At 34.8% G+C, this 18,063-nt stretch overlaps 1 protein-coding gene across 3 annotated transcripts in view; it reads right to left on the bottom strand.

Annotated features, from left to right (window-relative positions):
* The window catches only part of LOC135216368 (cobalamin trafficking protein CblD-like), a 154,570-nt gene that overhangs the window by 36,601 nt on the left and 99,906 nt on the right, over nt 1-18,063 (bottom strand). For all 3 annotated transcript variants that reach the window (XM_064251622.1, XM_064251620.1, XM_064251621.1), the window contains exon 6: nt 579-715. In XM_064251622.1, coding sequence (XP_064107692.1) covers nt 579-715 — 137 coding nt within the window. The remainder of the gene's footprint in view (nt 1-578; nt 716-18,063) is intronic.

Consider the following 18,063-nt stretch of genomic DNA (forward strand, 5'->3'; position numbering starts at 1 on the left):
AAGAATAAACTAAGGGTGAATATTGGAATCCTGCAGAGAAAGAAACAATCTGGGTAATTCTGCTAAGCTGCTGACAGCACTGCACACATACTTGGATAAGCAGGTGCTACGTGGTCTGGAGACAATTGAAAATCATGAAGGTGGGCAAATATTAGTAATTGGGCTTATAAAGAAAAATCCTCATTAGGATAATTTACATCTATTGTAATAAACATTTCAGGTAATATATCATGAGAATATATTAATCATATTTATTACAAGAGCATAACTAATAAATTAAGACAACAATATGTTCATGTACAATATCAACTTTCACTGCAAACAATTTCTATGTAGAATGCTATTGCAATTTTCAGATACCAACATGCCTACAAAATAACAAGTCAATTTATGAGGTTTACATCTAAATGACTACTTGTGTGAGAGAGAAAAGATTCCCCAAGAATCAAATTTCACACCGCTTCCACTAGTCTCACGAAAGCATTTTGGTCAATTTCTTATTCAAAATCAGCAACTGGCAAGCACTGCCTTGCCTTCCAAATGAAGACCATAACAAACCTTCTATGAATAGTACTTACATATTCAATTAGTTCCTCACGTTCGTTTTCCATCTCTTCTGACCATCCACTCATGTCGTGTTCAGTTTTTTGACTCAATGTTAAAACTGACAAAGGTGCATCTCGAATATTTCGACCAGGAAAGAGATCTAAAAAGTCTGAAATATTAACCGCTATATTAAAAATACATTGTAACTTTGGGACTAAAATTGTAGGGAACTTTAAAATTTCTTTGCTTTTTTCTTAGCTATACAAACTCAAATTGTTTTGCAAAGGAATATGCACAGAGCCAGCTAGAATTGGTCACTAAGAGCTCATTAACAAATTAAGTATTCAGCCATTGTCTGACAAGGCTGTTAACATCATTAATGCAGAATAACAAATATGCTAGTTTATAAATGGTAAGACTTATGTCTTTACAAAATTTAATGTTTGAAAATTTATTACTTCTCAGACTTTGAAATGAAATATTTTCTGTTTTTGCAGAAGTCCAGCTTCTGTAATGGAATGAAACGATAAAATTACATTTTATAGCTAAATGATTAATTGCATTATATTCTGGCTTAAAAGTAATTACCTCATATGAAACTTTAGGAATTACTTACATTCTAAGTCAGAGAATATAATAACTGATCATTTTAGCTGCAATTTTAATGTCATCTTTCATTCTGTTATAGAAGCTGGGCTCCTGCAACAAAAGAAAATATTTAATTTCCAAGTCAGAGAAAGTAATAATTTTTTTTTAAAGATACCATTTTTACCAGTTGTAAATGTATCTTATTTGCTATTCAGCATCAATGATGTTGACAGACTTGTCAAGACAATGGCCACATACTTATTTTGTTGTAGTAGGCCAGCTTCTACAAGAATTTTAAAACATCACAAAAGTTGAAATCTACATTCTTGCAAAAAATCTTGACAAAGTTGCACCTACCATCCACACCAAGGGCCTTGGAGAGAAATCAGTCACTACAATCCCCAAGACTGAGACAAGCTATCTACAAGTGCTTCACCGAGGTAATTAGGCAACTTTCACAAAAAGGCTGGCGAGTACCAGACATCATGAAACCATCAGCAAGTCTCATAAGCCCAACCAACAGACAACATTGCCTAGGTGTATTGCTATACTTCCAAGGAGACATTACTTTTGACCTCTTTTCCTCTCATTTGAAGCTAACAAGTTTTGTTGCAGCCAAGCATTATTTATTGGTTTCCTAGTAATTGGTAAAAGTTCTCGACATGAGACAGAATTTTCTTGGAGGCAATTTTGTTGCCATTTGTTTAGAAAGTTTATCTGCCTCCTCATTCCTGTTGAAGCCCAACAAATATTTACTCAGATACCTTTGTACTAGACAATATGGAATCGCTGCAACATTTTAAAATTAAAAGGTAGGTAAATTGAAAACAGTACCTATAATAAACTTCACTATTAAAAAAAAAGTAAAATTACCCTAATCAGTTCCTATACTAGTAGCTAAAATTCCATACAGCTCTGCTTTAAAGTCAAAGGTTTCCACTGGAAGCACACCCTTACAATTAAAATCTGAGATGCTCACTTTAAACTAACACCAGTGCTGGATTTGGAACCATCCACAAAAATGAATTCACACTCTTAAATACAGTAATCATTTTCCAGAAAAACTTACCTAATATGCTCCTCTTCCATATTCTTTTTAATTCCTTTAAAATAGTTGAAGAAGGCCACTTCTGGCAAATTCCCAAAAGGAATTAAAGAAATTTTATTGTATTGGGGAACTATATTGTCAGATTCAAATAATATATAATCTATTTTACTGTAACCTCATAACAACAGAAAAGAATATAAGCCAAGTATGTAGCAGGACCTGTAAGGTTATGCTGTGCTGAAATGTAAATTGACAGCAAAAATGTCTGAAAGGTGTAACGGGAAAACTTCGCAGTTGCCTTATGCATCAACTGTTAAGAGAGAGTGGAAAATAAGATGGAAGAAAAAGCATATGAGATGAGGTACAATAAAAGGAATTAAGGGGCTGAAGGAACATGCAAAGGGCCTTAAGTAATGTCTACAGTGCACTGCATGAAGTGCACAGATGGCACTATCCTCCTACTGAGTTAACCATAATGTTATCATTACTTTGGGGAGAATCACACACACACACACACACACACACACACACACACACACACACACACACACACACACACACACCATAACCTACAGACTAGACCCTGTTGGTGGACATGCACAGACTTGCAACCACTTCTTCAACTACAATATAGTATACTTGCATATCACATGACTTTTTAAGACCTAATTTTGAAACTAATTTTAAAGGAGTTGCATCATACACTAGAAATAAAATTAGCATTTGTATTATAGTATCGTAACGAATATGAATCGTTTCCATGGATATTTTAAAAAGTTATGCTTAACTTCACAGTATCCAATAATATTGTATTCTTTGTCTATCCTTTATCTAACATCCTTGTGACCAGATGCATTTTGGTTTTTGGAATTTTTCGTATTTTGGAACTGTGGGGTCAGGATCATAATCATCACTACTGCAGCAAAAACTTTATTTTTTATTTTTTCATGTTTTTTTCATTATAGTTATTTATTCATTACTAGTTTATCATTTATATTAATATCAAATGAATTTGAGATAATTAAGATCATCAATAATAAATTAATGGGACAATCAAGACCTATGTTCCCTAACACATTCTATTTTCAACAAAAATATTCTGTAAAATACAAAACTATACAGTGAAACCTCCGTATTTGCGGATTTCTCTTAGGAACGTTTCCCTGCATTATTCGCAGAAAATTCGCATATTCGTGGGATTTTTCTATGAAAAATATCCACAAATTCCTGTTTTTTTTTTTTTTATCAATTTCATCATAAAAGCACTTTTTGTGATAAAACTATTAAAAAAACCAAGTATAAAAATTTTTGGTGGGTTTTTCTTGAGTTTTAACTAACATGATAGGCTGTTTTCAGCATTTTTTAGGGGTTCCAACTATTCGCAGGTTCTAACTACTCACAGGGGGGTCTGGTATGCATCCCCCGTGAATACAGGGGGACCACTGTGCAATAAAAATAATTTTAATTCAACGTTATAAAATACATTTCATCATATTGATGGCGAAGGTTGTTCTTATTGTTACTATTCTTTATTGTTACTAATGTCGTCATCAGTTTGCAGTCGTACATTTGAGGACGGTCCGGAAACACTATTCACAAGTGATGACCATCATTACGACAGACTCTATGGAATTTTTCATACCACTATATCTAAGTTAATATTATTGTTAAATTCTGGTTTTCATGAAGAAATAATTCTATAGAACAAATTATATTAAGTAATTATTTTCATCAGCAGTCAAATAGTCATGTTCAAATGTAGTGCCATCCAGACGTAGGTCTATAAATATAACAGAAGTAGGGGACTGTCATTGGCTAACAGCCTACATGGCAACCAGCCAGCCAATCAGATTTTAGCTGTATTCTGTCTGAGCAGAACGTTTTGTATAAGAAGCCAACGATGATGTGATGTAAGTGTGTGTTTTGAATACAGTAAGTATATTTTCAAGTACGTGTGTTTGAATACAGTACTATGTAGTTTTTAATAGTGTATGTTTTCAAATTAATTCTTTCTCATTACCTTGAAGGCAAAATTGTTGGTTCAGAGATTCTTCAGCAACAAAAAATTTTTTTTTTATTTTTGCTTCAGAAGATATAAATGCTGCATTGACTTACCACCAAGACAAAATTCATCTCTTTAATCTCTTGGGGAATATTAATCCGTTTCTCTTTACCTGCTCGTCCCCTTGATAATCCATGGGACTTACAACAAAATGTTTGTTTTTTGCTTACACACATTTTTTAAAACATTATGAACGCATTCACTGCATGGTAATACCTATTAGTTAACAAGACTCAAATTAGTAGTAACTTTTTGTGTGTGTGAGAGAGAGAGAGAGAGAGAGAGAGAGAGAGAGAGAGAGAGAGAGAGAGAGAGAGAGAGATTAGATTAGATTATAAAATTTTTGGCACATAGCCAAACGCCGGAGCAGAGAGAGAGAGAGAGAGAGAGAGAGATTATCTCTTTAATCTTGGGGAATGTTAATCCATTTCTCTTTACCTGCTAGTCTCACCCTTCATATTCCACCTGACTGACAACAAAATTTATATTTGTCTTTTTGTCTTCCAAAGATGTGCTATTACCTTTACTACAAATTTTTAAAACATTATGAACCCTCTACACACACACACACACACACACACACACACACACACACACACACACACACACACACACACACACTGCATGTGTGTTAATGGCAATTGATTAGTCTCAAATTAGCAGTATGTATCTTTTCTAGAGAAAGAGATTATTTAGGACTCTTAGGGCTTGGTAGATATAAAATTACTTCATTATCTTGGTTTCGTTTCTTTTTTATTTATTCATTATTATTTTTTTTAATCCTGGGATTTTCTATGGTCAGTTCTTGGGATTTTGAAAGAAAAATAATTTGAGAAGCAGCACACACCCAAGTGACTCAGGCCAGCCATTAGCACACACAACCACCAACCTTATGAACTGACGCTCTCAAAATAGGAACTTGCATGATACACAAGATACATGATAAAATGACAATTTTTTAATCAATTTGTATTTATCATAAGTAACCTGAGGTAACTTAACTTAATTAACATTAGGTTAAATCTTCTAGTGCCAGCTGGAAAACCGGTAAAATTAATAAAAAATTGTGTACACAAGGAACTATTAGCATCTGTGTTTGATCACGAGGTCTGTGGGATCTCGCACAATGCCTTTGGCATCTCATGATCACATCAATTACCCTTCCATCCCAGTTTAACTGTCAGAAGGGTGGGTGGAGGTGGGCTTTATATGTTAAGACCTCAGGTTTGTTAGTTATGGAAAATACACATTGATTAAAAAATTTGTCATTTGTCCATATATGAAACAAACCTTCAGTCTTAACATTAGGATACACTTACTCACTGGTGGGAGTTAAGTACGTATTATAAGCTGGGAGTTTGCCACTTTTAGTCAATTTCCGAATAAAAGATATTCGAAGACAATTGACCCTAACCTCCGAATCTATGATATTTGAGTAGGTATCTTTAGCTTCCTGATTCTGGGTGTTACATACAATGAGATGACGTGTTATTTTCAGATAAGCACGAAGTACCCTGACGGAACATAACATTTTTTCAGTCATTATCCAAAGTCTCCCAAAGAGGGTATAGAAAAGGAGATAAATCTGTCAACTACAACTAATAAATTCTGTGTCTTAGCCACAAACTTTGGTATAAGCTCAAAAGACTAATGACTTCCAACCTCTGGAATGTTTTACTTCATATGACAAACCATGTACAGACGGCCAACGAAGAATTGGCATAGTTTCCTAATTCATTGTTCGTTATGGAAATATTGCCATATGCAGGTGCCAGATTATTTACTTAACAATAAATAACATTTCCTTTCAAAGGTGCTATACTTGAAATAAATTACATTAGAACTGAGTAGACTTATTCAACGTATTAAAGATAATTATTTTGCAAAGTAAGGAAAATATATACGGATGGGTCCACGATTTCTAATTTTATTCTCAACTCTAGTTTCGTGACAGCATACCGAAGATTTTGAGGTTGTCTTTGCTGCCGCTCGAGTCTTTACTCAACATATCGTACTGCACTTGTGTGTTGTCATTTCGTCTCCTACAGCCGATAAATAATACATCAAGGCGTAAACATTCTTTGAAAACGATGTTTAGTTAAACTGATTTTGTCATTTGATCAATAAAATAATTTGCATGACATATTTAGTGGGCCTAAATTGGACTTCTGATTTTCCCACATGATTAGCCTAGGTGTATTTTCAGCAGCATACTCTCTCGGATACGTAATATTAATGATATTTAAATACAATATATAGATATATATATATATATATATATATATATATATATATATATATATATATCTATATATATATATATACGTATACGTATATATATATTAATCTGCTTTATTTGACTATTCCCGTTATTCTTGTTTTATTAGCCATGTTCGCCTTTCTTCTTATCCTTTTCATAATTGCTTAATATAATTAACTCAGACCTAGCTATTCAAAGTCAAAAAGCAATCATAAAAAAATCAAACGAATATAATTCAGTCTTATTTTTTATCGAATTCCTTGCATATCATCCTGTTTCATTTGGACACCTTGGAAAGCTGTGGGAGTCAAAACTGACTAATACATTAAGAAAGGCTTACTTTCCTTAAAGCTTTCTTAGGTTGATCTTTCTGTAGCTATTCATTTCTTCTAAATAGAAATTAATTCAAATTAGTTGCACATGTATACCTACTAGACCTACTATCATAAGCATATTATAAGTAGCTGAAAGGATAAGAAATATGAAAGGTGACGTTCTCGTTTAAGTCTATTTCATGTTTTTTGTTTTTTCCTCAAGAAAAACCTATTGCTTTAATCAAGGGTTGCTCTTTGACGGCTACAGGGTGTAACATGAGTGTATGCACATATTTTGTGGAATGAAAGATAAAGTTTCTTTGAACAGAAAATATTTTATAAACATGCATTTTAAGGCGTCCGTTGTCGGTGCGGGGAATTTTAAAATAACCGTTATCATTAGTGATGCTTTCACGAGATGGAGTTCGTAGTGAGAAGTCGGATCTAGTCGCCTGAGATATGGAAGAGAGCGGAGGTGGCGTATAGGAGTGATGGAAGGATTAGGCCGATGTTGATAAAGTATCTCCCAATAAAATGTATTCTTTAGGTTTTGAAGAAAAAAATGTATGCATCATTGAAACCGCTTCCCTCCCTATACCTGGTATTCACTGGCCACCGATAAAAAACAAAACAAAAAGAGTAAGCCTAACTGAATCTCTCATCCATCAAAGATAAGTTTGCTTATTCATTAGACTTATTCATTAGATAACTATCAAAGACTTCAAGTGTAGATTTAAAAATCTCTTCCTCTCCATCTAAAGTATTCATCAGACACCAGTCATAAGCGTAGAGCTAGTTATGATTCCTGGTTCAGCAATGTCGTGACGAGGCACTAGAATTCAAAGTTCACAAAGGAATGTTACTCAGCAACATTTACGCTACTGTATTGTCTTGCTCTCATGTGGTGCTTCGAGGTATTCCACCTCTAGGCCCATGTTCTAAATTTTGCCGTTCTTTAAACAATTTGATTCATCTATGTATGATTCTCTCCCGTTTATTAAGCTTTCTTGATATCTCTCCAACAGGAACTTGCACCGAATGCAGTGCAATAATTCTCTCGCTCATCGAGGGATGTTTCTTAGACCGATAAATGACACATTGACATTAGATTCCCGTGCACATAACATCAAAAGCAATAGAGTGAGGTCGCCTGGTTCACACTGTTAAGATATAGTTTTTTTTCTTTTTGTTTTTAAATTTGATAGCATTTTGTGAGATTCCAATGTTTTCTGTAAAATTTAACAAATGGAATAGTTCAACTACCTTCAACTTAATATTGAAATGATAATTTAAGGACTATGTTTATGCGATACTACTAGTGATAGGTGTCTCCTATCTATTTGGTAATGTATATCTATGGTTGTGATATGACGTTTTTTATCACTTCGTTTCGTTCACGTCAGTTTTGGTATATGGAAAATAGTTTTACACAATAACATCACATAATGTTCTAAAGATATCAGTGACTGTAGAAAAATAGAAAAATAAGGCATGAATCGTGCGTCAGGCAGGTGAACGAAAAATTATGAAACTCTGCCACGAGTTTTTTGGCCGACAGTACATACTAGTTTCTCTACCCTTTTGGAAGTTGCTGGAGCTAACAAGAAGACTGCTTTTAGTGTTAAGCTTCTATCAACTGCTTGCTGCATTGGTTAACAGGGAGGCTTAGTTAGGTTAGACAATACCAGGGTTAAATCTCAGTTGGGAGATTTTAGTTCTCCAAGTGAACAGGATCGCTCAAAACTCTTCATTAACACTGATATTTCTCATAAAGAGGAAATATCTACATCTTTCATCTGTAGAACTAGAGCTATTGCACTCCTGTGCCCTTTATGGCAGACACAGAAAAGTGTTTTTCTGTTCTAAGGTACATCAGAAAATTCCCAATTTGTTAAATAGAAGTTCCAAATTGAGAAATACTCTGTCTACGGCACCAATCACCATAAACAGATCACTTTCCCTTGTACACACATCAATGACTTTGATACATCCCGCCATCTGCGACGCTGCTTTTCGAGAAGAACCTCTTGCTTGCAGGAGATACTTAAGTCTCCTCCTGTGAAGAGATAGGGACTGTGCTGATTGGTGGTACAGAGCCACATGGGGTTGAAATAATAGTTTGTGCCAGGTAGCAGTTCTCTTGGAACTTCTACTAGCAGGGATAACAGATCCAGAAACCATTCTACCTTTGGCCACAAGGGAGCCACCAAGGTCATCCTGAGATTTTGTGACCACATCACCTTCTCCAGAACCTGATGGATCAGATAAAATGGAGGAATGGCATATATGTACATCCGGACTGCTCAACTGATGCTGTAGAGCATCCTCTGCTGGTGTCGTGTCCGGGACTACCGAACAATATATCTCCAGTTTCTTGTTGTAACTTGAGAACAGATCTGTCACCGGCCACTCCGACAAGCCGACCATTCTGTCCGCCACTTTCTGATGTAAGGACCACTCTGTTCCCAGGATCTGGCCCTGAAGTCTAAGTTCTCTACAGCCCACTGATGTGGCTGAACTGTCATGATACGTAGTTGGCAAGATACTAGGCCTCCCTGTTTGTTTACATATGTCACTACTGTAGTCTTGTCCAACATCAACACAACCGAGTGTCCCTCTATCCTCTCCCAATCCCAAAACTTCTGCAGCACTAGGAATGCTGCTTTTAGTTCCAGTATGTTTATATGGAGTTGTCTGTCCTATTGACTCAACTTTCCTGAAATCATCAGAACCTCCATATGAGTGCTCCAGCCTTCAACTGATGCATACGAAAACGGGAGATTTGGAAAGGGTTGATGAAGGGGTACCCGTGCTGTCAGACTGTCATCGTCCAACCACCATAGTAGATCTTTTCTCACCTCTGTAAATAGTGGACTCTGCTCGTAAGGATGATCTACACTTGGTGACCATCTTCCATTGTAAAGACCGAAGGCGTAACTTTCCGTGAGGAACCAGCTTCTCTAGAAAATTTAGAATTCCTAGAACTACCTGACTGCTTCGCTGGTTATGTTTCCCTTGCCAGAAAGGAATTCACCAATTCACCACTTCCTTGGATTTTCCTGCCCTCTGATCTGATGGGAAAGCTTTGGCCTTTATTGTGTCTATAATCATCCCTAAATACACTTTACTGTGTCTATAATCATCCCTAAATACACTATCTTCTGACTGGAATCTAAATTCCATTTCTCTAGATTTGTCACAATGCCTAAGCTGTGACAAAACTGGAGAAGAAGATCTCCATCTCGCAGCAACTTTCCTCAGGACTTTGCTTTTACGAGCCAATGGTCCAGGTACCTTATTAACCTAATCCCTTGAGCATGAGCCCATGTCTACATGAGAGTGAATACATACTTTTGTAAATACTTGAAATGTTGTCAGTCCAAAACATATAACTCTGAATTGGAATACATTCTCTGCAAGACTGAAACAGAAATTTCCTGGAAGAATGATGGATTGAAATCTAAAACTAAGTATCCTTCAAGTCTATTGTCAGCATAAAATCCCTGTCCCCGACTGCTGCTAGAACTGTCCTTGGGGTCTCCATTTTGAATTTTGTCTTCCTGATGAAAAGTTTCAAGTTGGCAGATCTATAACCATCCTCCAATTGCCATTGACCTTGGGGACAAAGAAAATATGGCTGTAAAATCCACTTAACAGAGGTACTACTTGCTCAACAGCTCCCTTCTCCATCATTTTCCTCACTTCCTCTTACAGAATAGGGAATTTCCAAGACCCAGGAGTGTAAGAAAGTTGTGCTAACAGTTAATTTGCAAGAGGTAGAGTGAAGTGGAATGGGATCAGATAGCCAACTCTGAGCACATCCAGTACCCATTTCTCCACTCGGAATTTCTGCCACACCTCCCAATGACTCGCCAGACAACCACCTACTGGTGTGACTGAGTGGAGAGAAATACCTCGCCTATCTTCTCACTACCCCTCCTCTGTCCCTAATTCCCCTTCCTCTTCTAGCTTGATTGTGAAAGGGCCGCTGTGGTAATTTCTTCATTGGAGAAGGTCTCATCATCTTAGGGGAAGGATTAGGCCTCATTATTCTCTTCTGGGGTGTTTGTTGAGCCTGTCTTTTTTTTCCACAGGGTGATTTCCTGTCAACTTGCTTACTCCTTGTGGAACCAACCTATCATTGGTATCCATCCTTCTATCAATCGCTGCTTCTAGTATGTCCTTTGGCAACAGAAATTGTGACTCTAGGTCATCACCATTTCAAAGAGCTAACAGAGAATCCACATCTACAGCACGACTTAACTTGGCCAATGCTGCACCTCTTCTCATTAACAGGATATTAAGCCACACATTGGCCGTCAAGTTTGTTAAATATTAAATTGCTTTGGAACCAGACTGAAGCAACCTTACAAAGGCTGTTTCACCCATTTACCTACTGGATGAATCTGAAGAGGTAATCTGAGCCACTGCTGTTGACCAAAGATCTAATCACAATGCTGTTTGGAAAATAGAAGAAGCCGTTCATTTCAATGTAGCCACTTCTTGACACGTATGTCAGGGACAGTCCATTTTCACCTGGTCTAAGGTCAACCCAGGTCTTAATCCCCATCATCTGGATTGATATACCTTCCTAGCAAAGGAACAACAGGTGTCGTATATTTCTTATGTCTCGGCAAAAAAAAGGGAAGAAATTTTAACGCTCTATTCTAATGCAAAGAATCATCCCTCCCTGAAATCCAAACAATCACATACTGTAACACAGACTCCACATGACTTACCACAGAAATTCATACGACAACTTTATTTCTTTCTTTGGTCCTAAAAGTGCTTCAATTCCAGTCACAGCTATGGTGGAAGGAGTTTCAGCCCTCCTAGAAAGATTATTGAACTGATGAACCAAGTCAATAACCTCCGCAAAAGAAGCAAGAAAACTCCTGATTCTCTGTTTCCTCTGCTTCCAAAATATTCTGTTCGAATGCCGAGGAAGGGATATCACTCCCATCACCAGACAAATGTCCGTTTGATCCATAGCCACTTAATCCTAAGGCCACAGCACCTGTGTTATCCGACGACCGATCCTGACTAGCTCGTGAAAAAACACCAAGTGAACGTGACCATCGACACCTTTCACTGCTCCTTGATCAAGAACAAGAAAGCAGTCTACTCCTCCAGGCTGACGGTTCCCATGAAGTTGTGCGTCCGTCATAAACGTTTCCTTGGCCGTCAACTGCAGCCGTTGGGGACCTTGACCTCGAACTCCCAGCCCCAGGGCAAACAACTTCACTATTGTTCGGTCTATTAGAAGAATGATTTCCCTCATTCAATGGAAAAACTTCCAATGCTGTATTATTTGATCATTTAACTGGAGCGTTGTTGTCCTTTCTCCTCATCTTGAACAGTCTTTACAGGAGAGATTGAGACCCGATTACCATTCTTTGCAGACCGAAGAATCCCCACTGTCACTGTTCCAGCCGCACTCAGAGCAGCTTCCACTCCAAAGTCCATCAATTTCTTCGGCTGTGATGGCACATTAGAATGGTGGCCCTCATTCTTTTTTTTCAGCATTAAAAACTACTTCTTTAGCTTTCTTTTTAACAGAGATGTGACAGTCCTGGCTTGAAGATGAATAAAGAAATTAAAACTTCTCTTGACATGAGGACTGGCCATGAAGTCATCCTCCAATGCTTAACGAGAGCACAAACTGACGCCATCTTAGCTTGCAATGACACCAAACTAGTAATGGAAGAACAAGAAGAATAAGTAGACCTGCATCTTTTCTACTTGCATGCCTTATCAATTTTCTCTTCTAACGCTTGCAATTTATCAATAAAAGTGTGCGCCACCACATCTGAAAGTGTAGTTGTATTCGTCGACACTGAAGACGTGAGGATGGAAGAAGGCTGTGACGTCATGACAGCTGCGATATTAGATTGTGACGTCCCAGAGGGTCCAGGCTGTGACATCGTCACGCTTGATGGAAAATGTGGGGTTCATACTGGTAACTCTGCAGGACCACAAAGCAAGATCCAAAATGCTGTGGTGTTAGAATCATATGCGTCTCTACAGACGTTGTGGCGTTCGCCCCCATAAATTGGAGACCAGGGGGGGAAGGGGCACCCATCAAGGGAGGCCCTGGAAGGAAGCACAACACCATGTTATGGGTCAACAAGCCATCCAAGGTTGGTACCCGATAGGCATAATGCCGCCCATATACCCTCCATTCTGTGAGCATCCATAGCAGAAACGTACAAGAGAACAATGGTCACCCCCTTCTCGCAGGGAAGGAAGGAACACAATTTGGTACAAAATCTTCCAAACCCCTCCTGATCCATCGAAAAGCGAATCATTGGATGAACCCGACGGGGTATGGGAAGCATTTAGCAAAGGCGGAGAAACATGGATCAGCATCACAATTAGGCAGAACAAAAGAAGGTGTTTTGACATCCAAAGATAGTGGGGTCTCCTTTCTCACAAAACTTTTTCCATTGTTCCACAAACCAAAAACAACAAAAAAGAAAAGGATTAGTAATTGTACATACATTTTCTCTACACCTACTAACATTAGGTATGGATCCATGGACATCAATGTTAAAATCTCGAACAAGCAAACCCACTATACCCAGGCATTTCCTCCATTTCCTGAGAGAACCTGAAGAAACCTTGGACAGGGAGGTAAAATGATCCATGATATCCCGATATCCGTACAAACCCACAGGAATCATACACACTGAAACAGAAAGAAATGAAAAAGTGGGCAAACTAAACCGTCTTTAAAAGGACAGAGAGCAAATATGTTCTCTCTTAAAAGGTGGTAAGAAAGTAACTGGTGTGATCACAAGATGCCGCAGGCTTTGTGGGAGATCCCAGACCTCGTGATCAAGCACAGATGCCAATATGTGGTTCCTTGCATACACAATTTTTCATTAATTTTACCAGTTTGCAGCTGACACTAAAAGATTTATCCTAATGTTAAAACCAAAGGTTTGTTTCGTATATGTACAAAACTTTTCGGGGATGAAAATCTGGGGGCACACAATATACAGTGGTCAGTAATGTATGCTGTATGAGAACTCTTCTTAGTTAAAATGACAGCACAGCATTCAAACATCAATTTTATGCAGAGGAATTGCGATGCCAATAACTCAAGTGAAGCAAGATGCGATAAAGAAAAAATGCAGAAAGTTACATTGCTTATTTTTCAATATTAGTTCCATATACTATTCAACTGAAATCAAACATTTCTTGAAAGAATAAATGCAATTATATACTGTATACAAATCTTATACAATGTAATAAGAATACCTTTAATTTACTTAAACCGAAAGAATGTACTGTAGAATGGAAGGAAAACAAATGCTTTTTACCTAATATCATTTATATTCCTGTAAAGTGGTATAGATATGTTGATGATATTTTAGCTGTTCTGCCTACTGGTATTGATGTAAATGATTTACTCTAAATTAAATAACCAGGTACCATCGATTAAGTTTACTCTAGAAATGGAAAAAAACAATTGCCTCCCTTTCTTAGATGTTTTGATACATAGAGAACCATTTCACAATGTAAATTCAGTATTTATAGGAAACCAGCCAACAACTTAACCTATGTTCATTTCTATTCAGGCAACCATCTTAACATCAAAATACGTATCAATTTTTCTCCTGTTTTTACAAGCATTGCGCATTGTCAGTCCCCAATATGTATTTGGATCAAGAAATTGAATACATAAGAAAAATAGGGAAAGATTTATGTTATCCTTCACATATATTAGATATTTGCTATAATAAAGCCCACAAAAAGTTTTATAGTTTAAGTAACACAGAGAAAGAAAATTCTAAGAACGTTCTCAGTTTGCCTTATTTTAACAGATTTGAAACCATTAAATCATTGTTAAAGCCTTTAAGGACAACCTTGTTTTTTCCTATAATAACACACTAATAGGAATGTTAATAAAAAATGGCCCCAAGGAAAGCAACAACATAATATATAAAATTCCATGTATGAACTGCCCCTCCTTTTATCATGGACAGTCAAGCAAGGGCTTAGAAGTAAGATTAAAACAGCATAAATATTCTGTCAAAACTGGGCAAACATCTAACGCAATATTCATTCATTTAAGTGAAAACAACCACCGGATAAATCGGATTGGTAGTTCAGTAATTGCAAGATCAAAAGATGTCTTATCACGAAATCTTTTAGAATCTGCCATAATACAACTTACTTCCCATTGTAATCTTAATATTAGTTGTGGCCTGTTTCATTTAGACCCTTGTATTTGTAACATGTTTAAGAATGACCTCAAAGATATAATTACAAACTTAAATACAAAGTAGTTGCCTTAGAGATATTTTCTTTGTGCGTATATGTATGTTTAATATGTTTCGTGAAGTTTTTGTTCACCAAAGATCTGAATGTGGTCAGCTGTTGCAATGTATAATCCTTTAATTGTCTTGTCCCTGTGTCTGAGCAGTTGGACTTCATCTTTTTGTTCTTAAATTGTACCCATGTTTATGCTTGTTTGGAAAGGTTACTCATTCTCCAGGTGTGTTGGATGGTAGGTATTAATCTCCTTATAATCCCTATCTGTCACTTATACGACCTTTCCTGTACTCTCAATTTCTCCTGTAATTAAGTTAGTCTGCTAAGTAAAGGACATTGAGTTGAAAGATCTTGCAGAAACTCTGTTGTTTAACTTTTCTTTGTGGCGGGTTATATCTATATAAATATATATATAATATATATAAATATATATATATATATATATATATATATATATATATATATATATATATATATATATATATATATATATATATATATATATATATATATATACGATAGATATATATATAATGATATATATATAAAGACTATATATATATATAATATATATAGTATATATATATCTATATATATATATCCTATATATATTTATATATATATATATATATATATATATATATATATATATATATATATAGATATATATATATATATATACTATATATATATATGATAGATATCTATATATATATATATTATAGATGTATATATATATTAAAGATAAATATATTAAATGTATATATTATCTATATATATATATATATATTATTTATATAATATAAAATATATTTATATCTAGTAAAGATAAATTATATATATATCTTATATATATATATATATAATAATATAATCTATATATAAATAAAGATAAAATTATTATATAGATATATATATATATAGATCTATATATATATATTATATATATAAGATAAATATCTTATATTATATGTATATCTATAGATAACTATATATAGATATATAGATTAGACTATATATATATATATATATATATATATGTATATATAATATATATATATATATAATATATATATATATATATATATATTATATATATATAAGATATATAGATAGATAAATGGTCTGATTCTATATATATGTATATAGATTAATAAAGATTAAATTAATAATATATAATATATATATATATATATATATAATATAATATATATGTATATATATAAAGTAAAATATATATATATATATTATATATATATATATATATAAATATATATATATAGATATATTAAGATATATATATATAGATTATGTATATATTACGAGATAAATATATATATATATATATATATATATATAGATATATATATATATATATATATATATATATATATATATATATATATATATAAAGATAAATATATATATATATATAAAGATAAATATATATATGATATATATATATATATATACATATATATATATATATATATAGTATTATATAATATATATATATATATATATATATATATATATATATATATATATATGTAGTATATATATATATATATATATATATATATATATATATATATATATACAGGATATATATTATATATATACTATATATATATAGTCAGGCAGTCAGGGTTACGACGGGGGTTCCGTTCTTGAGACGCGTCGTAAGCCGAAAATCGTCGTAAGCCGGAACGACGCTTGGAAATATGTCTTAAACTAATAAAAAGTTATAAAAACCTTACTTGTAATCCTTTGGTTACACTACATGTCGTTTCCTGTAGTTTTATGTACAACCTGGAGTTATTTTCATAAAAGAATGCTGGTTCTTGAAGGTAAAAACTATTGTAATCCTCTGGTGACACTACATTCTTGAAGTTTTATGTACAACCTGGAGTGATTTTGCAAAATCTTGAGGGCTACAAGAACAGCTGATTACTATTTACGTATCATATAGACTAATTAAAGTAAATGTATCTTTAAATAGGCTTATATATTAGTATCAACAAAACATTTCCTGCCATGAGTCAGAGGCCGTTTAATGAAACGAACACTTCTCTGTCCTATCTGTTCAGAAAATAAACGTTACGTCAATCCCCGAGACCATTGTTGCCAAAGCGTCTCTCTCTCTCTCTCTCTCTCTCTCTCTCTCTCTCTCTCTCTCTCTCTCTCTCTGATCAAATTACATTGGAAACTTGACATACGATTGCCCTAATATACGAATGTTTTGAGATATAACAGAAAATTTGCGAAAATACAAGCTTTGATATACAACGAAATATTTGAGATACGATTTTGCGATGAGTGTTAGTTGTATAGGCGACCGATAAATGGCGTTCAGTCTGTTTGTTTGTTGGTGCTGCATGTTAACACGTCGTTGTTTAGTTCGTTGTATTTGCGCCTATTTTCGTGTTATTTTGTCTATTTTATTATTAACCATGGGTCTCAAAGCTAAAGACAAAGCAGGTGATAAGAAAAAACCCAAGAAAATGATTTCGATGGAAGCAAAACATGAAATTATAGCAAAGCATGAACGTGGCGTTCGTATCGTCGATTTGGCAAACGAGTATGGTCGAAATCCTTCTACAATATCCACGATCATCAAGCAGAAGGAAGCTATAAAAACCCCCGAGACCATTGTTGCCAAAGCGTCTCTCTCTCTCTCTCTCTCTCTCTCTCTCTCTCTCTCTCTCTCTCTCTCTCTCTCTCTCTCTGATCAAATTACGTACTGGATAATGTCTCTCTTTGGATACTTCGATTTTGCCAAATATTGAGGGCTACAAGAACAGTTGATTACTATTTACGTATCATATAGACTAATTAAAGTAAACGTATCTTTAAATAGCTTATATTATTAGTATCATCAACAAAAACATTTACTGGCATGAGTCAGAGGCCGTTTAACGAAACGAACACTTCTCTGTCCTTAACTCGGAGCGTCGGAAGACGC

The sequence above is a fragment of the Macrobrachium nipponense genome, chromosome 6 (genome assembly GCF_015104395.2).
Source record: "Macrobrachium nipponense isolate FS-2020 chromosome 6, ASM1510439v2, whole genome shotgun sequence".
Taxonomy (NCBI): domain Eukaryota; kingdom Metazoa; phylum Arthropoda; class Malacostraca; order Decapoda; family Palaemonidae; genus Macrobrachium; species Macrobrachium nipponense.